This window comes from Hylobates moloch, unplaced genomic scaffold (genome assembly GCF_009828535.3).
Source record: "Hylobates moloch isolate HMO894 unplaced genomic scaffold, HMol_V3 SCAFFOLD_2, whole genome shotgun sequence".
Taxonomy (NCBI): Eukaryota; Metazoa; Chordata; class Mammalia; order Primates; family Hylobatidae; genus Hylobates; species Hylobates moloch.
This window is the reverse complement of record NW_026652277.1, coordinates 148,946,000-148,971,936: the sequence shown is the minus strand read 5'-3', so window position 1 is coordinate 148,971,936 and position 25,937 is coordinate 148,946,000. Positions and strand designations below refer to the sequence as shown.

Genomic DNA, 25,937 nt, shown 5'->3' with positions numbered 1-25,937 from the left:
TTGCCGCTACTGCTTCTGAGAGCTAGCTATCTCTCCACCATCCCTGCCAGGATGAACTGATTCCATGCAGGGTCTCCCTGTTGCTTGGTGGAGCCCAGGTCACATATCTGAACCCCAGTGACATGGAAGGCTGAGGGTGAGTTCTTGGCCTCCACCCTGGGGCCTCTGTCCTGGGGAAGCAAGGTTCACAAGGTAAAAAGCTACACGAAAATAGGAGAGGAGTTCAAAAGATACTGGGCAGTCACCAAGTGTGACAAATGCCCACCAAATCATCAAAGGCCCTTGTTACCTCTCCCTAAAGACACTTCTTGAGCATGGACCTGGGAAAAACAGCTTCTAAATTTGTCTTCCAGAATCTTGAAAAGATATGCTTAGTATCTCCCCACTGTTGCATATTCATTCTATTTTCTCTACTTCAATTAGCATATCAGATATTCTTTGGATTCGTGCATAAGTATCATTTTCGTTTCTTTCCTCAGCACTGTAATTCCTGTCCAGCTGTAAGATTAATTTCTTTGTCCTCTCACCTCCTACAACTTCATATATCCCACATTAGTGGTTTCAAAATAAGATTTTTTTGAAATTATGGGTAAGATAACATATGTGGCTAAAAAAAAATCAGTGAAGACAATGTCTTTCGTTCAAAGACATTATCATGGCAATATTGTGCCCAAGTGGTTTTGGGCTGGAAGTATCAGGAATAATTTAAAGCACTGTACCAGGCCAGGTATGGTGGCTCATGCCTGTAATCTCAACACTTCAGGAGGCCAAGGTGGGAGGATCACTTGAGGCCAAGAGTTCAAGGCCAGCTTGGGCAACAGTAAGACCCTGTCTCTACAAAAAATTTTAAAATTCGCTGGGCTTGGTAGTGTGCCTCTAGTTCCAGCTACTCAGGAGGCTGACGCAGGAGGATGCCTTGAGGTCAGGAGTTGGAGGCTGCAGTGAGTTATGATCTGATTGCAGTGCTGCACTCCAGCCTGGGTGACAGAGCAAGACCTTGTCTCTGAAAATAAATAAATAAAGCATTGTACCAATTTACTGTGTTTACCCAAGAACAAGAGCTGCTTCGGCATATACCAAAAGTTGGCAGGACTGCAAGCAGGACTGTGTCACTTTTCTCAAATCAGTCAAAGAATGTAACACGTAAATATATAGGGCAGTGTCACTGAATAGTAACTTTTCAGAAATAATGTGAACCATTACAGGGAAAGCAACATAGATTTACTGAAAACAATGAATTTCTTAGTTTAATTGTTTCTTTGATGCTGTAATAGAATTTCATGGTCTTCCAATAAATGATTAAATGATGGAATATGCAGAGGAGTAAATATTGCAGTTTACATTTTAAAATCATCCCAAATCACCTAACTTTATCGGTTACACTTAATGGATTCAAATAAGTAGTTTTGAGCATATCACCTTGGAGATGATAATAGCACCTTCCTCTTTAGAAGCTCTCAAATTACCTTATAAATAAGCCTTTATCCTCAAAACCGTGATGCAGAAATGAAGTGCCGTAGTTAACATCACAATTTTAAATTCACTGACTCTAAGTGAACTGCTTTAATATTCATTTTCACTGTGAATGAAATAATCTAGGGACTTGTCTCATTAGCATCTGTGCTGCTATCAAATTCATATAGGGACCTAAAAACTATTTCTTAAAGTACACCAAGTTTATTTATTTTTATATGAAGTCTATCTACCTAGGAAAACTGGAATTTAGGGTTGTATCTACAATTTGTTTAAAGTTAAAATTATTATAGGTGAGATTTGAAAGTGTTGAAAATAAGGGATGACGAAAGGTGATCTATTCATCAATTTATGTGTGGAGATACTAAAAGTTTTTATAGCATAAAATCTATAGCTTGTATAATGAAATAAATCACTATCTTGATTGTATAATGAAATAAATTCCTAATTTGTTACATGATATGATAGATGGTCTGCATCTGTGATTGAATGCAGAGAAGCAAACACATCTGTTTGGTCACATGCCTGAAATAATGTCCAGAACATGAAGTCAAACTGCTTTAATTACCTCCTTATGGGAGTGCCTGGCTGCTAGGATGACTGGAAGGTAACACATTTGGGGTTTTGGAATGAATAATTTGAATCTTAAAATTATTAATCTTAAAATTAAGATTTTATGTCTCTAAAAATTATTAATCTTAAAAAAATTAAAATTTATTGAATATAAATCTAGTATATCTCGAAGGCCTATAAAAATAAATACTTCTATGCTGAGAAGTAGACTAATACAATAATAATCTAACATTTTATAAATGGGACCAAGTTCAAAGCTGACAGAATTTTGTCCTGCTGTTGAAAATATTACTTTTTGACATTCCTAATGCATGTAGGACACATTATTTTTCCAGTGACTGATCCTCAAAAATGTTGGCATTTGTTGATAAACATGAATATGTGCCACTGGGGCTTCCCTACCCGAAGCTGACAACCAACACAAGTCAAACAGAGTGTAAAGTCTTCTAGAACTCTAAGCTCTTCCTGCCAACAGATGGAACACCGTGGCCCCTTCAAGTCCTCACACAGCAGTAGCTAACTGAGACAGCGGTGTCTGCATGAGTAGCATCATGGTGTGGTCACAAAGAGCACTGTCCTAGGATCCTTGAAAATCACTCGGCCAAACTCTTTCCAATTCCAGATTGGGCAGTGAGGCTCAGAAAAGTGAATTGGTTTGGTCAAGATCACATGTCAGTGGTGGACCCAAGTCTAGAAGACACAGTCTAGAAGGCCCAAGCCAGCACTCTGCTGCCAACCATGAAGCTTCCCTGTCACAAGACAAGGCTACATAACATACAGTACCGACTCAGGACAACTCACTCTGCCTATGTGACCCAAAGAGCACTTATTCTGTGACTGACGAATGGGAATAAAGTCACTTGGAACATTTTAGATCCCAAACATAGAGTTCTGCAAGTTAATGTCTTATTCGCTTTTAAAAATGGAAAATAAAATTTTTTATTTTATACCTTCCATTTTCTTCATAAACCTTCTTAAATGGAGATTTCATTGGTAAGGATTAGAATCCTTAGTCCCTATATTAAGTATCTGGGTGATGTGTTTTTCAGTTCCATCACGTAAGCTGATCACTCTCATGTAAGTTCAGAGAAATTCAGGGCTGCAAGGAAGCTGATTTAGTCAAAAGAAAGTGACTTTCCTTTTCTTACACTTTTTAATTTGTCAAATATATCATACTTGGTGGAGAGAAGAAGTGCTGCATTTTGGAAAAAGTGTTGGCTTTGAATTAGAACAGATCGTAGTTTAAATTTGGCCTTACCTTTATTAGCTTTATAACCTTGGGCTATTTAACCACACAGGGCCCCTGATTCCTAATTTGTAAAAGTACTAATTACTTCCTAATAGGGTCACTGAAGGGAAGAAATTTAATCATGAGCCTAAATCACCTGGCACACAACCTGGGACTTAGTATTTAACAAAAATCATGATTTTAAACTAAAATAACGGTAAGACATGTAACCCCAGATTGCAAGAAGTATATACTATTTTAGCCTTTCAAATTATCTAGATGGATTGGGAATCGCTCCCAGAGGATATCTGTAGATACATGCTGAGAAGTGCCTTCTCTCCAGAAATACTGTTCACTTAGATTATGGGGTGGTCAGAATAACACCAGGGCATTGACATAGAGCCCTGGGTGACAGTTCAAGTCCAGTTCCCTGATAGCAGTGGGGCCCTGGATAAGGCATGCCACCATTTGGAGTCTGTTTCCTTGTTTGAAAAACAACACAAGGCCAAAACTATCTTTGCTTTCTACCTTAAGGATTTACTTAAAGAAGCCATTCACAGTCAAGCCCTCTACCACTGAAAGGGGTTTCATGGCAAACAGCTCCCAGGATTCTGCACCTGGATGGACCTCCACTTTTCATCTTTACTAGGATGTCACATCAGTGACCCATTCTTAGCTGTTTATAAGATGCTATTTAGATTTTCTTTGAATTTAAGGTTCTGTTGTTAATTCTCTGTGAAGCTGACTGATTTGATATGATTTTAAAGGGTAAAGTTGAAGGTGTTTTGACAACTGTGCTCTCTTAGCATGAAGGACGGGATCATAAATGTGAAGCAACACTGAAACTATCGGAGCTCCGATTTATGACTTCGTTACGCCAACATAGATCCAACTACTCTCAAGAGTGAAAAAAAGAAATGAGGAAAAGCAACAAGGGAAAACAATGTGTTTATTAAGAGCCATGAAAATGCATAAACTCATTTGTAAATAAATGTAGTATAATTTACCCAGTGAAAAAATAGCTAAAATCCATGAGTAAACTGGATTTTATATTTGAAATGATTTTACATATTTGATCTCCAGTGATTTCCCCTCCATCATGATCTACTGGTAGCAGCAATTTTGCAATGACTATAGAAAAAGTTGTTACCGACAATCATCACACCAGGGGAAGTTTTTCAAGAATGCTCTTTCAAACGGACGCAGTGCAAACAAGTTCAGATGACAAGGGATACGATAAGACCTGGAGCTTATCTTCGGACATGTAAAAAATAAAAATCCCAAACATGTATTCCTTAAGAAATGAAAAAGCAGAACCACCTTTTGATCAGTGAAAAATATTATAAGGATATATAAAACATTCTTAACCAGTGATCGCAATAATTACATTTATAAATGTTCATTCAAGTACTATTGTTCAATAAACATTCAAATTCTCATTAAAAGTAACACTAGATGTAGACACACCTGGACAATGCTTCTTTTGATTTAGCAACAATCATGTCAACAGGCGGCAAGTGACCCTTAAAATACTGTTGTTGGCTCTGTTTTATTCTATTTGTGAAAGATTTGTTCACAGTCTGTATGTTTTTTTCTGCAAGGACCGGAGGAATATCTCACAACAGCTAATTAAGAAATCATTTCTATAAAATAACTCTCAATATTACAGAAACAGACATTCTAAAACACAAGTGTAGCTCAAAAAATAATTGGGCAGAATCAGTTTTCTTTGGCAAGAAATTGCTAATTCCTCACCAAATGTTGGTTTGCTGTTGTGCAGACACTATCAGAAACTTCTTTGGTGTTTACCAAAGAGCTACTTAACAAGCTGAAAAGATTTCATAAGCTATGTTGTCACAATCACAATGCAGAGCTTATGTCAAAGTTGTGCTGACATCAACGTCATTTGCTGAATTATTGTTGTTAATAAGTCTTTCTTCAAAAAGCTCCCTCCTAATTTTGGCCTGAGTCTCAGGCTTTAATAAAAGTTCCTTTATCTGTTTCACTTTGGACTTCAGACCCATCGTTTCTCGATGCAAAGCTTCATTAATTAAGTCACGAATTCCAATAGGTTTCTTGCCTAAGAAAAAAAAATTATATAATACATTTCATTAAATATGGCATACTGACTTATCAAAATAGGATTTTAAAAAAACTTTAAAATGTTACCCACATTTTATAGAAAAGGTTGCATTTCACCAAAAATATATCATTTACATGAAACATAATTTACTATAAATAAAGATCACTGCATAGCAACAGCACACTTAGGACAAACATGAAACATTATGGACTAATTGTACAGATGACAATTTCAACAGTGATTATTTTAAACTTAGCACTTGATAGCTGTGTGTGAGAGTTCTGGCCTCAGATAAAGTAGTCAAATGCCCTGCTAAGCAATATAAATGGCAGTATTCCACTGATGGCAAGGCCTCTTTCTCGGCCTTTAATTTGTGTCCAGGAGGCATAACCCAAAGTTCCCTTTCCCTTGTGCATGGCTGAGGGCAAATGAAACTTGGGCCATTCTTCTTTCATCAACTAATTTCCTCTGCCAGTCCCAGCACTCCGTTTTTCTTCTGTCGTGTTTCAGAAATGCGAACACATCGTTCATGAAAGCATTAGGCAATCTTCACAGATTGAACCAGAGAAACTTAAACAGCACGCTGCAAGTCAGTCCCTAGCCTCAGCAGAGGGGAGCAGGGAGGCTTTGCACAGAGACATGGGGGCCTGCGTTCCGGCCTCATTTCCTGTTGTTCTCATTGTCATTGCCATTCTGATCAGCTGCTTCGGTTTTCACAGAGCTCCCCTCCCCTGGCTTGTTTTTATTCTGTGTTTCCTCCAGATACTGCTGGACAGCCTTGAGCACCGCGTTCTCCACCAGCCTCTTACTGAGCCTTACTAGTTCAGCGTCATCGGGCTCCCCTCCGTTCTTTTCACCTACATTCCACAATAGAGAAGAGAGGTCACTGAGATCACATTGCCATAGAAACTTGGCATGCAGGGGCCGGCTAGTTCCATTAGTTAAAAAGACCAACTGTAAATTGGATCTATAAATTCAAGAACAGTGGGTTGGCTTTTCATTTGGTATTTGCGGAAGCCTGAGCCTGTCTATTCCTGAAGCCTTCAGATTGAAAAGCAGTTCATTAGTCCCAATCTAGACAAGCTCTACCTACCAATGCCGGATGTTTCCCATTTATATGTGAATTTCTGTTCTTCTCTCATCCAAGGCTAATTACTACTACTAACGTCCATGTCCCCACCACGTGGAGTCTCAGACATGTGAATTCACTAAGTAGGCCTATGTCTGCTTCTCATTCTCGAATATCAAATATCAGGTCGTCAAGATTTCCCTAGCATCTCATTACTTAAGATCACTAATTTAAAAATGCTTGGCCTATAGGTTGGTTGTTAATAAATGCTCAGCGCTGCCATAAAGATAAAGGCAGTTACTACCACTAGGAATTGGTTTAAAGTAAGCTTGTAAGACTAATATTTTTTTAATCCCAGTGCCATCACTGCAATTTAAGAAATAGGAAATTCTTCAAAGAAAAATTAGGATTATGATGGTAAATTACTAGATGTAAATATTTGATGGTCATTTTACTTCCCTGAGAGTGATGATCCAGGTCTAATTATTCCATCTTTCATTTTACTCTAAAAGAGCTGGTTCCCAACTATTCTCATGCTACACATTTCCCAGTCACTCTCTTTCTTGTCTCCCTTAACTGGGAAAAGGAACTAAGAGGCTCCTTTCCCAGTTAAGGGAGACAAAGAAGAGAGTGACCATTCAGTGCTCAATCTACTCCCATCGAGCTGGGGACCCAGGAAAGAACAAGGTTGGAAGCAAAGAAGTCACAGGATGCTCGCACATTAAGATCAGCTCAGTTTTGGAAGATTACCCATGGGTTCTAGAAGGCAAAGCCAGTGAGTGTTGCACTTGCATCTCTGGGTCTGGGACAGGCAGATACAAAGGGTGTGAGCTGGAAGATGGACACTGTTTCCTGTACTCACATATAATAGGGATTGAAGAACAGAAGCAGGTATGCCAAGGGTGAGAACTGGCCCTCAACCTTGCTTCAGAGCCCCCTACTTGTATGTAACACCCATCAAGACCAATTGCGCTTATAACCATCCCCATCATTCCTAGCAACATCCTAAGCAGAAGAGAGGGTGGGATAAGACCCATCTAGAAACACTAATAGTGGGAACCCTTAGCAACTGCCTTCTCCTCAAATATGGGCAATATGGCACCCCGGACCCACGATGAGATGTCCAAGATAGAACATTTGCAGTGCAAAATATGTTTAGAATTGAGTAAATGTCAACTCAGTAATAACTAAACAGAACTTACTAAATAATACTATTAAAGAAATTCATTGGTAATGTATTTACTATTAAAGTAAAGAAATTCATTGGTAATGTCATCTTGGGTGGCAAGTTAAGACTTTTTGTTTATCAGTAAGAATGAATGAATATATTGCCTAATATTTAGGGATTTTATCTCAACCTTACAACACGGTATTTATATTCTATAGACAACATCTCCAAATGCATTACCTGGAACTGTTTGTATAATGACTCTTCCCATTTAAAAGGAAAAAATCCAACTGCAAATGAAGGAATACTTTTTAAGTACTCTCCAAAACACTGTAAATGACTGTCTACATCTGCCATCCTACTTGTGCTCTGTATCAAGGCCAGACATTGCACCCTGGGGGCTGTTCCTGAATCTAGTCAGCTTTCTCATCAGCAAGATGACAGGGTTGAATTTGAGTCTAATGAATGGCTAAACCTCCAAATCCCTTTTGGGTCTAATGTTCCATGCTTCTCTGATTTCTACTAGTCCACAGTGAAGTGTCCCTATTATCTTAAACACAAGAATCTTCCTACAAAAAGCTAATTTTGGCCAGGTGGGGTGGCTCACGCCTGTAATCCCAACACTTTGTGAGGCTGAGGCAGGTGGATCATGAGGTCAAGAGACTGAGACCATCCTGGCCAACATGGTGAAACCCTGTCTCTACTAAAAATATAAAAACTAGCTGGGCGTGGTGGCATGCACCTGTAGCCCCAGCTACTCAGGAGGCCGAGGCAGGAGAATCACTTGAACCTAGGAGGCAGAGGTTACAGTGAGCCGAGATCATGCGACTGCACTCCAGCCTGGCGACAGAGTGAGACTCTGTCTCAAAAAAGAAGAAAAAAAAGTGAATTTTCCCTGCTGACGTCCTATTTTTGTTTATGCTGTTACTATTATTCAAGGCAGTCAAGCTCAAAACAAGATTGTGGCCATCTTTGATGCCTTCCTTTCCCTCATTAACCCCCTTAATTACCAAGCTTTGTCAATTGTGCTTCATGATTTCTCCCGTCTTCAATGCGCCTGGTATAAAACCTTTAGTTATTATTTCTAAAACATCTGTCACTCTTCATTCTACAGGGAAACATCTGTCTGCCAAGGTTTTCCAAAATTTGCCTTTCCAGGCTGACTGCCCACCACTGCACACCTCTGCTGTCAGCTCCCAACATCTCCTCAGAGGCTTCCACACCATTCCCAATTTCTAGATGACCCTCCCTCTCTTTCAGCAATTAGAATCCCATCTGCTCCATGAAACCTTTCCTGATTAGCTAATATAGTGTGGCTTTGTGTCCCCACCCACATCTCCTGCGGAACTGTAATCCCCAATGCTGGAGGAAGGACCTGGTGGGAGGTAACTGGATCATGGAGGTGTGTTTCCCACTTGCTGTTCTCATGATAGTGAGTGAGTCCTCATGAGATCTGGTTGTTTAAAAGTGTGTAGCACCTCCCCCCTTTTCTCCCTTCCTCCTGCTCTGGCCATGTAAGATATGCCTGCTTCCCCTTCACCTTCTGCCATGATCGTAAGTTTCCTGAGGCCTCCCCAGCTGTGCTTCCTGTACAGCCTGTGGAACCATGAGCCAACTAAACCTCTTTTCTTTATAAATTATCCAGTTTCAGGTATTTCTTTATAGCAGTGCAAGAATGGACTAATACCCTATCCTAGCTGGAACTGATGAGCCTCCACTGGATTCTAATAACTCTCACTGCATGTATAGTACATGGCCATTTGGTCATTCATTCAACAATTGTGTACTGAGGATCTATAAGGATATAAAGCAGTGAGCAAAGCAACATCCCACTGGGTTTTTTTCTTAATTTCTTTACAAATTATGAGAATTATTTATTAATGTACTTATTCAACATTACTGATTCAGTATCTGCTCTGCTAAAGACAGTGCTGAGTATAGAAATTACATCCTCGGCTTCTCAGTTCCCTCTCCCTCTGCTAACATAGGACACCAATTATTCATCACAATAAGAGCTCAATACATATTTGTTAGTCAAGTGAATTGATGACTGAAGTCCTTGAAACCAATAGCAACATTTTAAAAATGTTTCTATCTTCCTATAAGCACACCAATGACCAGAAATTTAAATGTAATACTAAATTTAAAACAAGAGCAGAGAATTCTGGAATCATTTAAATATCCATGTGAAAAATCTATCTCCACTTCGCTTGATGAACCTGGTCAGTAAGACAAAATATCTGACCTATGGGGCAAATATTAGCTACTTATAATAACTAACCAACCAATCAAAACAATAAATTTAGAAGCCAATCTTCTAGATCTGTCCTGGACTCTGGCCTCCCTTTATGATTTCCACAAAGTATCCTCAGACTATGACCATTAGCCCAGGGATAAGTCTACAGGAAGGCTTATCACCGAGCCCTGCAATAATGCAGCAATTCAAAAAATAGACATTTTCCTCCCTATGAGATCTCATTTGTGTTCCCACTCCTAGCAGACTTAATTCAACTTAACCAAAAAGAGGGATCTTAAGATTAGAATTATGCTGTATTTTTCTTCTGCCAACTACCTGACAAGCATCTGTCTCTCAGTGAGCTCTCAGACAAATGGCTACACTCATTTTAACTGTAGGTCCTTCAACAATGGCAGTTCAACATGCTGGTGCAACATACACAAACTATCTTTTGATATTCCAACAGAAGTACATATAAAAAATATTGCCAATGTAAGCAACACACTCTTGATAGGAATATTCTTTTCTGGACTACAGGGTTAATTAATATTCTACCTAATAAAATGACAGATAAGCCTTTGTCTTTGACATTGTTATTTTAGAAATCCCCCAGAATATCCTTGATCAATTTCTTAGAATAGTAAAAATATAAAAGAAAAGTCATGAAAAATCTTTTAAGCACATCAAACACAGCACTGGCCCTAAAAATACAGACTTAAGAAACTTTTCAATCAACTTCAGGTAAGCAATTCCACTCTCTGTAGGAGTTGTGGCATCATTCATCCAGGGTTTGTACCTATGATTCTGTTTTGTTTATATTAACCCAAGATCTCTGCTACCAAATCAGTACAGGGATAAAATTTATATCTGTGGTTATTGAAAAGAAAATAAATGACTCCTTTGTGGTAGCAAAAATATTTTACACCTACTGGGAAAACTGAAGGTCAACATTAATGTGCTTCAGCTGGTCTTAAGTGTGAGTTGACCCAACAACACCTTAACTGATGTCACATGAAGGGCTCCAGAAACCATCACCACACCCTGCCCATTGCCAATATCTAGGTGCCTATTTGTCCTGAAAATAACAAATCAGGCTAATTTTTTGGAAAAAATTTTTGGAAAAGAAAAATCTTCATTACAATACAATTTAAGATACAGTGCAACCATGTTAAAATAATCGCATTCAAACACTAAACATGAAAACATTAAAAGTTCTCACTTGCTTACATTCTAAATATCAAAAACCTCGTTTGGTATCTGAACAAAAGCTTCCTAAGCATCCTCCCCTTCACTGGAACTTCCTGTTCCCGGTGCATAAGGGTGTCTTCCTTAGAAGTGGATTTTTTTTTTTTTAACTGAGCTTACCTTTTCTTTTGTCCATCTAACTAAAAAGAAGCACTAAATATAGATCTGTAGGCTATTCAAAAAGTTAGGATGGCATACTCGGCTGCCTTGCACACTACCTGCAACTGATCTGTGAGGAAGGACAGGTCAGGAATCATCCTCAAGTGCACATTTAAACTGACACTGTCCTGGGACCCTTATCTGCCAAAAGTATTAGCTGCAGTACCCCAGGAAACAGAGTTCCTGCAAATACAGCTCCCCTCCTCTTGCCAAAAACCAAAACTCAGCCCCAACACATACACACCAGAAAATTTTATAATTAAAAGACTAAAACCGTCTTTTAAAACATTTTCTATAATGTAAATTTCAAAAGGGAAGGAACCACGCCTTTGTAAGGTTTATTCTAGATTCAGTAGCACAGAAGAAATAGGAAAATGATGTTGCTGTATGTACAAAAGGACATCCCCACAGGGGTTTTGGAGACCACTACACTGTATGTCCCTCCACCCAACTCCACCCTCATCATTTTTACACTGGGGATGGTAGGGGTGGAATGCAGCTAAACTGAAAATCAAGAGGAGCCTTGAGAGAAGAAACAAGGGGGAGACAGAGTCTCAACAGGCATTTGGCCTGCAGTCTGAGTGGGCAGGGGTGGTGATTCCAGCCTCAGCCAAAGTGTCATAATGACAAAGCGTTATGAACCCTTCAGGCCTTTTGTAAACACAGCAAGTGCTGGCACATTTGGAAGCTTCATTTCTTTCCGCTGTTCCCCAAGATGCTGTCTGAAGCCAGCCCCCTGATCCACACATCCTTGTAGGAATCCCCAAACCACATGGTTCAGGATGAGCCCTATGACTTGGCTCCTCATATGGTCACATCAAAGATGGCGGCAGACATGCAATGGATGTTTGTAGGCCATGCAGCCCACCTAAGAACCCTCCTGCTTCCCCTTTCCTGATATCCCAGAACAGCCCCATAGAGACTTTTCTCTGTCGGTCTGTGACATCAGTTCTCTGACTCTATATAATGATTCTCACTGCTGTCTATACAATTTCTGCAGATAGCTGTCATTTCTTACTGGAAATCTTAGAAAATACTGATGGTGATATGACCGAACTCCTAATGTGTGTGCAAGGAGAGAGAAGCAAAATATACATTCAAGTTTGAAGTCAAATTTTGGCATTTTCTATCTGCACAACCTTGTCTGCGACCTCTCTAAACCAAAGTTGGGGTATCATGGGGATGACAATATATACATTACATTGATGTTATAAGGATTAAAGATAATGCATGAGAAGTGCCTAAAATGGTGCCTGAAACATCGCATGCTAAAATGTAGGTTATGATTAAATCTGAGTTCAACTTATTTTAAAAATAATATGCCCAATACCTGCTAAATGCCAATTATTTGTTTATTCAATCAACACTTTAGTAAGCACCTATTATGCACCACTACTAAGTATGTAAAAATGAATAAGATACAGTCTCTGACCACACACAAGTCAGTCTAGGAGGATGACCTAGTTAATTGCAATGATGATTGCAAAACAATAGATTAAGTGCTATAACAGAATACATTCAAGGTCTAGTGAAGTTGGGATGGGATAAAAAGGTAAGTTTTAAAGGAGAGGTATTTCAGCTCAATGAATAAGAGTTTCCAGGCATGGAGACAGGGATGATGGAGGGGCAGGGAGGTTTCCAGACATAAGAAAGGCATGTGCATGTGCACAGAAGCATGAGAAAGCATGATGCATTGGTGTACTGGAAGTACTCCATATTGCCAGGATAAAGAGTTCAGAGAGTCATGGGTGAGGTGAGGATGGCTTAAGGGGAAAGAAAGCTAGAAAACAGGTGGGGATAAAGGGATCTATGTACCATGCTGTGGACTGAAGAGGGGCAAATATACAGGCAGAGAGCTGGTGCAGTGGCATGCACCTGTAGTCCCAGCTACTCAGGAGGCTGAGGCAGGAGGATTGCTTGAGCCCATGAGTTCAAGTCCAGTCTGGGCAACATAGTGAGACCACATCTCTAAAAACAATACAGGGAGGTTTTGCAACAGACAAAAAGAGAAACAATGAGGATATGAACCATGGTAGATGCAGTAGGAAAGTGAGGTACATATTACAACAAGAGTTAAATAGGAATACTAAACCATGGCACCAATTTAATTAGGGAAGGAAGATAAGGAAAGAGGGGGAGTGCAGAAAACGAGTGCAGAAATAATGGCCAAAAATGTTTTAAATTCCACAAAAACTACATACCCTCAAATTGAGAAGCTCAAAGAATCCCAAGAAATGTGATTCTTGAGAAGAAATGTGAAGTATAAGAAATGTGAAGAAAATCACACCAAGGAATATCATGATCAAATTTCTGAAAACCAGTATTAAAAGAAAATCTTAAAACAGCCAAAGAAAAAAGACGCATTATATACAGAGAAACAAAGACAAGAATGACAGCAGATTTACTCATCAGAAACAATGCAGAAGAAAAGACAACAGTGCAACATTTTAAAGTACTAAAAGAAAAAGAAAAGGTGAGCTGAGATCGCACCACTGCACTCCAGCCTGGGCGACGGTGCGAGACTCCGTCTCAAAAAAAAAAAAAAAAAAAAAAAGAAAAGGCAACATAGAATTCTTTACCCAAAAATATTATCTTTCAAAAATGAGGGTGAAGGATGACTTTTTCAGACATGCAAATGCTAAATGAATTCATCGTCAGCTGACCAGCACTAGAAGAAATGTCAAAGAAAAAACGTGAGGCAGAAGGAAAATGATACTACAGATAAATTTAGATCTACTCAGAAACAAAAAGAGAACCAAAAACTGTACATATGTAAGTAAAAATAAAAGACTTTTCTCATTCTTAATTTCTTTAAAAGAGAAAGAACTGCTTTAAGTGGGTATTATAAAATATGTAGAAATAAAAGTTATGGCAACAATAGCACACAAAGATTGGGAGGGGGAAAATGCAAATAACTGTAAGGTTCTTCTGTTAAACATGAAGTGGCATAATATTATTTGAAGGTAGATGTATACTTTAAAACCCTACAGTAACCACTAACATAAAAATAAAAAGAGGCACAGCAAATAAGCCAATAATGGAGAGAAAATGAAGTAATAAAACTCCTTAATACAAAATAAGGCAGTAAAAGAGGAGAAAAAGAAGCAAAGAGCAGATGAGACAAGTAGAAAACAACTAGCAAGGTGGGAGATTTAAACTCACCCATATTGATAATCGTATAAAACATAAGATGGTCTAGACACTCCAATGAACAGTCAGAGATGTTGATTTGGATTAAAAAGTCAGAATCAACTATGATGTCTACCAAAAACAAATCCACTTCAAATATGAAGAGACAGGAAGGTTAAAGGTAATAACAAGGAAAAAGATATGCCACACTAATGCAATGGAAAGAAAGCTAAAGAATCAATATCAGGCAAAGCAGATTTCAGAAAAAGTATTACCTGGAAGAGATATTATATAATAATGAGGGAATCAATTCTTCAAGAGGGCGTAAAAATCCTAAATGCATATATGCCTCTTAACAAGAGCATCAAAGCACCTGAAGCAAAAACTGATAGAACTAAAAGGTTAATAGATGATAGACAATTACAGTTTGAGATTTCAAGACCATTCTCAAGAGCTCATAAAATAGAAATTCTGTGAAAATACAGAAGACATGAACTACAGTACTAACCAAATCCACCTAACTGAAAATTACAGAACCCTCCAGCCAACAACAGAATACACTTTCTTTTTAGTGTATAGAAAACCTTTGCCAAGAGACCACATTCTGAGCCATAAAACAAGTCTCAATAGTTAAAAATACTGAACTCATCCAATGCATGTTTTTGATCCACAATGGATTCAAATAAGAAATCAGTAACAGAAAGATACCCTGAGAATCCTTTAGTTATTTATATTTAAACAATGTTTCTAAATAATCCGTGAATCAAAGATGAAATCAAAAGGGGAATTAGAAAATACCTTTAACTGAACGTAAATTAAAACAAAACATACCAAATTTGTGGAATGCAACTAAAGCTGTATTTTATACCACTAAGTGCTTATATTAGAAAGTAAGAAAAGGTCTCAAGTCAGTTATCAAAGCTACCACATTGAGAACATAGGAAGAGAGGATCAAATTAACCTCAAATTAAGCAGAAAGAAGGAAACAATAAAAATAGTAGGAGAATGAAATAGAAAACAGATAAACAGTAGAGAACATCAGCGAAACCAAAGGGTAATCCCTTGAAAAAAAATCTATAAAATTGATATAGCTGTATCCAGACTGATCAGAAACCAAAAATACAAGATGTATATTGCCAATATCAGGAGTGGGGGCAGAAACATCACTATCGATTATACAAACATTAAGAGGATAATCAGGAAATATAAACAATTTTATGTGAAGAGATGCAACAAACTAGATGAAATGGGCAAATTCCTTAAAAAAGACACAAATTATCCAATTGCATTCAAGAAGAAATAGGTAACTTGAATAGCTCTATACTTAATTTAAAAATTGAAAGTATAGTTAAAAATCTTTCAACAAAGTAGCCCGGATGGCTTCATTATTAGTAAATTCTACCAAACATTTAGGAAGAAATTTTACCAATTCATACTCTTCCAGAAAATAGAATAGGGAACACTTCCCAATTACCTAAACCAGACAGAGTGAAAAGATAAAATTATAGACCAATATTCTTCACAGAGACACAAAAATCCTTAAGAAAGTTTTACCAAATCAATATAGCAATATATAAAAAGGATAAGACACAAACTAAGAGAGGTTTATTCTAGAAATGCAAGAATAAATTAACATTTGAAAACTGGTCTATATAATTTCTCTATCAAAAACTAAATGAGCAAATATGATCATTTAAATACATTCAGAAAAGGAATTTAACAAAATTCAAAGAAATTTAACAAAATTCATACTCATGATAAACACTCTTAGCAAACTAGAAACAGAAAGAAATATCCTTAGGCCAAAAGGGCACCTATGAAAACCTATAGCTAACTGCATACTTACTGGTCAGCTAACTTCAAACTTACTGGTAAAAGTCTGAATGATTTCCCCCTAAAATCAGGAACAAGATAAAAATGTCTGTTCTCACCACTACTACAACAGCATTGTACTGAAAGTCCTAGACAGTAGAATTAGGCAAGGAAAAGAATAAAAACCTCTTGATCAAAAAGGAAGTAGTAAAATTGTCTTTATTTGCAAATGACAGCTTCATCTACCTGGAAATCTAAGGATTCTATAAAAATGTGTTTAGCAAGGCCACAGGATACAGCCTGTGTATTTTTAAAACCGTATTTCCTACACTAGCCACAAATAACTGAAAACTGAAATTTAAAAAGTGATTTTAATAGCATAAAAGATTAAATACTTAGAATAATTCAATAAAATGTATGCAACACCTGTATACTGACAACTATAAAACTTCCTGAGAGAAATTAAGACCTAAACAGAGAAATAAACTATAGTCATGGATCAAAACATTCAATATTGTTAAGATGTCAGTTCTCCCCCAGTTGCTCTATAGATCCAAATCAGTATCTATTAAACCCAACAAGGCTTTTTAAAATAAAAATTGATAAGTTGACTTTAAATTTACATGAGGCTGGGTGCAGTGGCTCACACGTGTAATCCCAGAATTTTGGAAGGCCAAGGTGGGAGGATCACTTGAGGTCAAGAGTTCCAGATCGGCCTGGGCAACATAGCAAGACCCCATCTCTACAAAAAATTAAAAAATCAGCCAGGCATGGTGGCATGCGCCTGTAGTCCCAGTTACTTGGAAGGCTGAGGCAGGAGGATCGCTTGAGCCAAAACATTTCTGAAGTTAGCCAAAATATTTCTGAGCTAAAAGATGGTGAAATGTTGAATAAATTCTTTGTGCGGAATCTGAACGCCAGTGATGAGCTATAGTGTCTGTTCTGAGGGAACCTGTGGCAGAAATGAATAGGATTTTTGATACCACATTCCAGAGTCACTGAACAAAGCCTTATGGAAGGCAGGGAAGTTCACCAGTCCTGGGGCTTTGCTCTTTCAGTGACAGGAATCAAGTCTCTCACAGATCCCTGCCTAAAAGCAATGGTTGCACTGTGGAACACTGGAACTAAATGTAATTTAATTCAGGACACATCAGACACACTACCAATGCTTTTCTACTTTTTGGTAGAGGTATATTTCAAAGTAACTGGCATTTTTTACACCACAATGTACCTATTCATGGCCTTGTCTGACTTTAAAAGATAACTTTTTTATTCTAAACAGACTCCCTAAGAATGGTTACCCTGTCATTTGACTCATGTGTCTCTACTTTTCCCTGTACTTTTCCCATTTGTAATTTGTAAAACGTTCTCTTATGATCACCATGTATTTTGTAAATAATGAATAGTATTCATTAAAAAAAAAATCAAGACTGCAGTGAACTATGATGGCACCACTGCACTCCAGCCTGGGCAACAGAGCAAGACTCCATCTCTTTAAAAAAATAAAATTTTATGAAAATGTAAAGGAACTTGAAAAGCCAAAACAGTTAACAAGAAGAACATGATTAGAAGACTTATACTTCCTGATTTCAAGACTTACTTTGAAGCTACAGAAATAGAGACAATGTGGTATTGGCATAAGTATAGACATATAGATAATAAAACAAAACAAAAAATCCACAACTAGACTCACACACGTATGGCCAATTAATTTTCAAAAAAGGAGCTAAGGCAATTAAAAAAGAATAATCTTTTCAAGGAATGGTACTAGAATAATTATATATCCATATGCAAAATAAAGAACCTCAACCCTTATCTCACACCAGTATAAAAATTAAAATGAATCACAGACCTAATATGAGAGCTTTGTAAGTATAAACTTTCTAGAAGAAAACACAGAAGAACTTCTTAGTGACCACAGATTTGGCAAAGATTTATTAAATAGGACAACAAAAGCACAAACTTTAAAAAAAGAGGTAAATTGAACTTCATCAAAATGTAAAACATTTGCTCTTTTCAGGACCCTGTTAGAACACAAAAGGCAACCCACAGACTGGGAGAACATATTTGCAAAATTTATATATTAAAGAACTTGTAGCCAGAAAACAAAAAGAACTCTTACTACTTAATAGGAAGAAAAGCAACCAAATACAAAAATGGCCAGAATAACTGAAAAGTTTTTTTCACAAAATAAGATATACAGATGGTCAATAAACATGTAAAAAGACACTCAACATTTTTAGTCATCAGGGAAATACAAATTAAAGTCACAATGAGATACTACTACTCACCCAACAGAATGACTGTCAATTAAAAAGATAGACAATACTAAGTGTTGGTGAGGATGTGAAGCAACTGGAACTCCTATTGCTGGTGGGAATGCAAAAATGGTAATAGCCACTTGGTACAAACAGTTTAGAAATTTCTTATAAAAAGTTGACCATATTCTTACAATGCAACCCATTAATCTACTTCTAGCTAGACTTGAAATCAAATAAAATGAAAGCATATACACACATAAACACCTATACATGAATGTTTGTAGTAGCTTTATTCATAATTATCCCAGACGAGAAACAACTCAAATACTCTTCAACTGGGGAATGAATCAAAAAGCTGTGGTAAATCCATGCAATGGATTAGTACTCAGTACAAAGTAATGAAATACTGATACAGGCAACAATACAGATGAAACTAAAATATGTTGTGTGAAATAAACTAGATTCAAAGGGTTACATACTACATGATTTCATTTATATGACATTCTGGAAAAGGCAAAACTAGACTCCAAACAAACCAGTGGTTTCCAGGTGTAGCTGTAACAGGTCGGGTTGACTATAAAGGGGCATGAGAGAATTTCGGGGAGCGATGAAGCTGTTCACAATCTTGATTGTGGTGCTATGACTCAGTGCTGATTACAACTGACAGACTTATATACAGTGAATATTACTGTATGTAAATTATACCTCAATGAAAAACCATTATTGGGAACAATTTCTTCCCCATGATGAGGGACAAGTTCAGCCTCTATTGGGGTCAACCTGTGAACCTGATGGACTAGTGCCCTGTCACTCTGCAATTAGCATGTGGCTGGTAATGATGATGGCTTTCTCAGCCCCTCTGTTTTAGACACATCTCAACTGTAATATCTGTAATCTCTCACAGCTGCAGGCCTCAGATTCTCAGTTGCTTTCCTTCTGAATCATATTTTTCTGTGTGCTTCATACCAAAATAGGAAAAATAATTTCCACTGAAATAGACTAGGGTGGTTTCTGAGCATAAATATGACTCAAATAAATTGTTTTAATTCTCCCCTTCAATGTATCAGACAGGTATCATCTGCTCCAATCTGCTCAGAGAGTACAAACTAAGTTGGTACCCAATATTCTGATTGACATGTCATCACCCTCTCTGTTGTTTAAATCTCTTTCAGAGGAGCACTGTGCTCATGGCAGTTTGTTTTGTTGACTGCTTTTGCTATTCCATATCATAAATTGTTCTCTACTATATGGTAACCATGGTGGTTTCCTCCCTGAATTCTGGTTCTTGTATTTGTTCAGGTTAGAACGTGGGGATGCCTCAAGATCCCTGACTGGTTGCTCAAGACCACTCCAAGTCATTTTGTGCAAAACTGATTGAGAGGTGCAATTCTGAGTAGTGATAAAAGTAGTATGCATTCCAGACTGGGCGCAGTGGCTCACACCTGTAATCCCAGCACTTGGCGGATCACCTGAAGTCAGGAGTTCAAGACCAGCCTGGCCAACATGGTGAAACCTTGTCTCCACTAAAAATACAAAAATCAGCCCAGCGCGGTGGCTCATGTCTGTAATCCCAGCTACTAGGGAGGCTGAAGCAGGAGAATCACTTGAACCCAGGAGGCGAAGGCTGCAGTGAGCTGAGATCAGGCCACTACACTCCAGCCTGGGCGAAAGTGTGAGTGAGACTCTGTTTCCAAAAAAAAGTAGTATGCATTCCAAACACAATTCCTGGTCCACAGGAGTGTCAACAGAAGTATGGCTATCACTGAAAATTTATTTTTATGAAAAAGAGGAAATAAATATAGTTTCGAACATGTCACAAGCATAAATTTTCAAATAATCATGCTTTAGCCTGGTAGGAAAACAAGGAAATCAGAAAATGAAGGACTCCTTAGAATCTAAATATTATTACATTCATGTAATTTCTTATCATGTATTTTAAGAGAGCATGACATAAAACTTAAAAGCATGACTAACTGGAATTAATTTTTACCTATTTGGCCAACACACCTGCTCATGAGAATAGACTTTTCTTTATAGGCTGATTATCCTAGGCTAGGAATTGATATGAGCAGAAATAAGGTCACTTTCCTGTTCTGAAGGCAATGTTCACCAATGTAAGTCGGCCGAATAAATGTTGCCATTAATGTAATCTAGTAAAATAAATTATGTTACAAATATCACTTTACTCCTTTTATAAGCAGTAAGGACACACCAAAATCAGAAGGCTTTGGAGGCTGAGAAAATTCCCACGATGCCAGCTCACTAATAGCAGTAACAGCAACGCTTTTTTCCACTTGTTCAGGTAACACTTCATGCTTTCCAAAGTGTTTTCAGAAACACTATTTCATCTGGTTATCACAGAAACCTTAAGAGGTAAATTAAGTGTCATTCTTCCCATTTACAGGTAGAACAATGAGACTTGTATAAATTGCCTATGATCACATAGCTGTAGTGATGGAAACTGATAATTCCCTTACTAGGAATTAGGAAGCTTAGTTCATCCAAGACACCCACCCCCAGGCAGATATACTTCACAGTGCTCTCATCCTGGGAAAATGAAGGTATACAAGAGAGAAATATTATGTGAGAAATAGCACATAGTTTAATGATTGGTTAATTAGAAAACAGAAAATTTAGAAGATTTCATTCTCAGCTTAAAATGTCCAATACTAAATAATGGTACTGATTAATGCAATATAATTACTTCCTCCCTCCCTCCCTTCCTTCTAATGCAATACAAGTCCTCCCTCCCTTTCTCCCTTCTTCCCTTTCTTCCTTCCCATGATTTCATCTTTCCCCAAGTATTCATTGAGCATCCTCTTTTGTGATAAGCATCGTGCTATAAATACAGAAATGAATCTGACATGGGCCCTGCCTTAGGAAACCTGCAATTCAGTACAGGTAGAAACACATTAAATAAATAAGAGATCATGAACGCTCTGAAGGAAAGATGTGCGATATAGAAGGGTATACAAAGTAGACAGTGGTGAATTCCATCTAGGGGAAAATAATTCAGAAAGTATCATGCAGGAGGTGATGTTTGAGCTGGATCAGACAGAATGAGTAAGTATTTCTCAGGTGGGCCAGGGAAGAAATGCCACAAGAGAGAGAGTTGAGACCAGCTTGGCTTGTTTTATAGCAGCAGAACTTGGTCTGGTTAAGTAACTGATGAGGTGGGCGGGAGGAGAATGATGAGGCTGGAAACGTATGCAAGGGAGAGATCTCTGAAGGCTCCAGGGGACAAACTGAGGAGTCTGCATATCAACTATTTCTCAAGCACCTACTGTGATCAAATTGTACTTCCAGATTCTGAGACATACACAAATTATTAAGGCTTGTCTTCAAGGTTGCTTAGTTCAACCTGTGAAGTATAACGTTAAAGAAAATTTGACTTTCAGAAAACTGCTCATGTTATAAAATGTAAGCTTCGGTATCAGAACATTCCTATTATTTTATGGGAAAACATAAGATATGTCATTAACTAGTGATGCTGCTTCATTTTATCTTTGATGCCAATATTCAGTCATTATGCTTAGTGAGAGGACCTAAAATGTAAGCAAAACTACAAAGTGACCAAGAGCATCACAAATACTTTAAACACCACAGGGCGAAAATATTATATTAAAATATTTTTTCATAATATTTTTAAAAATTATTCAAAATTAGCTCTGCAATCTTTGACTCAGCTGACTAATCCTAAATCAAATGCTTTTTGGATGAGCGAGTAGAATATGGTTTACCCTGTGAATTTTTCTATCTAATTATTCAGCTAGCAAACATATAAAATAGGTTTAACTGCCACTGTTTTTCTTTGAAGTCTGAACATGAAATTCCAGGTACACAGAAATATTTGGTCAGTACATCTTGCTTGTGAATACTAATCCATCTGTCAACCAAGTTTATCAAGAATTATAAAAGTAATAATAATGGGTCAAATAGAGAGAGTGTGACGCTAAAGAGAACTTGAAGATAAGTTGATTAATCATTAAAACAAAACCAAGAGAAAGGGTCATCTTTGGCCAACCTTTCTAGAAATACCATAAAAATGAACAGAGAGACAGAGCACACTGTTAAAAAAAAAAAAAACAAAAATAAAAACAAAAAAAACAAAAACTCTGAAGCTTGGTGATCTCATAAATGTATTGGTTTAGCTTCACGAGGAATGACTGAAGAAAGTAATTTAGGATATTTCTTTTCTCAGTGGCCTACGATTATCAATTTGCAAGAGGCTCCAAAAGGTATTCAGACAGAAACTAAGTTGTCTTAAAGCTCTCTTTGGTGATGTCGACTTTTCATTAAGGTTCTTTGAATATGTAAATTCTTACTGTAGGAAATGAAACTAGCATTTAAACTTGCTGAGTAATAGTATACTGATGACATGTAAATATAAATTAATTTGACCCATCAGTTGACATTTGCTTCTCAAGCTCTTGATCTCCACATGTGCACGAACTGCTCCCAGGCAAAGGAATTTCAGTTCTCTGTGGGGAACAAGTGCATGTGTACCGGGGTGGACTAAGAACAGTCACTAGCATGCTGGGCTTCCCCCACAGGCCACCCTAAAGGCAAGATTAATTTCTGTGGGGAAAGCAGGGAACCAGCGCGATGATTAGAAAGAGGAGGTCAGAGACAATCCCAGTCTTGTCCTCTACCATGTCCCACTGTTCCTTCCCGAAGAGTAAGCCAGAGTTGGCCCCACTGCAGCTGCTGAGGGTCTCTTCCCGGGATCTCTGGAGGTGAGGGGCTGTGTTCTTTCACCACCAGCTGCTTCCAAGACCCAGTGTCCTGCTCATTAAGCCCCCAAACTCTGCACACTTGTATTTTCCAACACGTATTATTTATTTACTTAGTTGTGACAATTATATTTATGGATCCTTTTAGGAATAATGAACCTTCGTCATAGTATGCATCTATTATGTGCCTGGGTTTTCCCCCCACACATTGAAGTCAAAAAGCTTGTCTATTATCACTCCTTTACAAACGAGTCAGAGAAGCCACGAGACTCGCCCAAGTCTACAAAACTAAAAACCGACAAGGTGAAATGTAGACCTCTGTGGCTCCAAAACCTCACGCTTTTGCCATTATACCATAACGCTGTTCCATATCTGACATATGGAACTTTATTTCTATGATAGCTTCTGTAATTTTTTTTGTTCTAAAATGAGACTGCTAACCAGAAACTATTTATAGTGCTTTCTCTTGAGTTACAGGGTCAGGATTACCTGGGCTGGAATCCTAGCTCCCTAAGTCCCTGCTCGGTATCCCTGTGAAAGTTGCTCAGCCCCTCTATGGCCCACTTTATTTGTAAGCCAGGGAAAACAGTAGTTCTATATCACAGGGCTGCTGTGAAAATTAAGAAAATAATACAAAGCCACCTGCAATCCCAGCACTTTGGGGAAGCCAAGGCAGGCGGATCACTTGAGGTCAGGAGTTTGAGATCAGGCTGGTCAACATGGCGAAACCCCATTTCTACTAAAAATACAAAAATTAGCTGGGTGTGGTGGCACATGCCTGTAATCCCAGTTACTGGGGAGGCTGAGGCATGAGAATCGCTTCAACTCGGGAGGCAGAGGTTGCAGTGAGCCGAAATTGTGCCACTGCACTCCATCCTGGGCAACAGAGCAAGAAAAAAAAAAGGAAAGAAAATAATACAAAGCACTTAGCATCATGCTTGGCCTATAGTATAGCAATCAATAAAATGGGCTATTAATATGGTTTAGATGTTTGTCCCCTCAAAATCTCATATTGGAATATAATCCCCAGTGTTGAAGGTGGGGCCTGGTGGGAGGTATTTGGGTTATGGGGCAGATCTCTCATAAATGGCCTGGTGCTGTCCTCATGATAATGAGTGAGTTCTCACCCTAAGTTCATGTGAGATCTGGTTGTTTAAGAATGTGGCACTTCTCCCCAGTCTCTCTCTTGCTCCTGCTCTTGCCATACAATGTGCCTGCTCCCACTTCACCTTCCGCCATGAGTACAAGCTTCCTGAGGCCCTCACCAGAAGCAGATGCTTGCACCATGCTTCCTGTTCAACATGAAGAACTGTGAGCCAATGAAACCTCTTATCTTTATAAATTACCCAGTCTCAGGTGTTCCTTAATGGCAACACAAAAATGGCCTAACATAGCTACTATTATCACTGTTTTGATTTAAATGAAAGAGACACTGTGACCCTCTTTCAAGTTAGAAGGTTACAAGGCTATTTATTTATGATCTTCCTGATAAACATCTCTGTAAGCAGACATAATATGGGAAACCTACTCACTTTATACAATATATTTCTTGAAACAATGTTGAAATGACTGTAAACAATAATTTTATGCACTGTTCTATATAGCTAACATTTACATTCTTTTGCTACTAAATGATATTCCATGATAGGTAAAGAGAAGAGCTACTCCTAGTTATGCTTGCAAAAGGCTTCCAGCAGACATATAAACAGACCACAGCAGAAACAGTGTGATACATACAGTTTTAGGTTTCTAGATGCACCAAACTGAATCAAGTTCAGTTTATATGCAACTTTCCAAGTACTATCTACCTGAGAACATGTGTTAAGCACATGTGGTAAACGTCGCAATCATCCACAGTCTCAGCTTTGCTCTCACCTTCCTTGTACAAACAATACATACTTTCAGTCACAGGGCTGCTTTCCATCCAGTCATTCCTTTTTGGTTAAATCCCCAAAAGATTGGATATAATTAATGGCATAAAAAATAGAGCAAAAGATACACTCTCAGTAAAAATCAGGACCCAAAGGAAACATAAATTATAATAGCAAGTAAAGAATGGGGGGAAAAACAGATTATGGAGGTGCAAATCCCCATAGCCAAGTTTTGAGTTCCGAGCTTCCCAAAATTCAGAGTGAAAGGGGATGAACTGTGGTTCTCATTGGCAAGAGCCCAAAGCACACACTACAGTAGCTTAGGATTAGAGTGGCTACTCCATTGCTGCCCCACTCCAGGGCTCTAGGCCACATCCACTTTACAATGGTCTGCCCCAAATCCCTTCCTCACCTACCCTCCACCCTTCTCTTATGAAAGTATCCACTGCACCTGTCCCCTTGGTAACTGCTCCTCTCACATTCTCTCTGGCTCCAGTAGGGCTGTTGATCCACAGCTACCACAGGTTCATATGATGCTCTGCATGGATCTTTTAAGAAGTGACCCTTCCTTAAGACACTTCATTTCCATCTTCTGGGAAATTTTCAAAACATGCTGCTTTCGTTTGTATAGAAAGGCACTTTACACCATAACACACAAATTACAACATCTTCAATGCGTATACTGCCTCACAGGTTGTGCAGTTTACAACCTGTACCTTTCCTCAAATTTCATATATGGGAATGAGGAGAGGGAAACTCATTCTCCTTGAATGTCAAGCAGTAAGAGTGTTCTCCAGAAATGCTGGAAGTCATATCCCCGTCACTGAGTGAAGCCGGACAGAGTGAGGACACAGAAGCTTCTGGAGGCCAGAGCCCTACTAGCAAGGGAACCTAACA

At 38.2% G+C, this 25,937-nt stretch overlaps 2 protein-coding genes across 5 annotated transcripts in view; both read right to left on the bottom strand.

Annotated features, from left to right (window-relative positions):
- The window catches only part of ARG1 (arginase 1), a 283,819-nt gene extending 281,248 nt beyond the window's left edge, over nucleotides 1–2,571 (bottom strand). Inside the window, exon 1 of the mRNA XM_058435563.1 lies at nucleotides 2,449–2,571. The gene's annotated coding sequence lies outside the window, so the exon portion shown is untranslated. The remainder of the gene's footprint in view (nucleotides 1–2,448) is intronic.
- Nucleotides 2,572–4,206: 1,635 nt separating this feature from the next.
- AKAP7 (A-kinase anchoring protein 7) overlaps nucleotides 4,207–25,937 on the bottom strand; it is a 153,042-nt gene continuing 131,311 nt past the window's right edge. For 2 of the 4 annotated variants that reach the window (XM_032159071.2, XM_032159061.2), the window contains one exon: nucleotides 4,207–6,214. In XM_032159071.2, coding sequence (XP_032014962.1) covers nucleotides 6,018–6,214 — 197 coding nt within the window. In that variant the 3' untranslated portion in view covers nucleotides 4,207–6,017. The remainder of the gene's footprint in view (nucleotides 6,215–25,937) is intronic. The other 2 variants (XM_058435562.1, XM_032159064.2) reach the window with 2 other exon arrangements.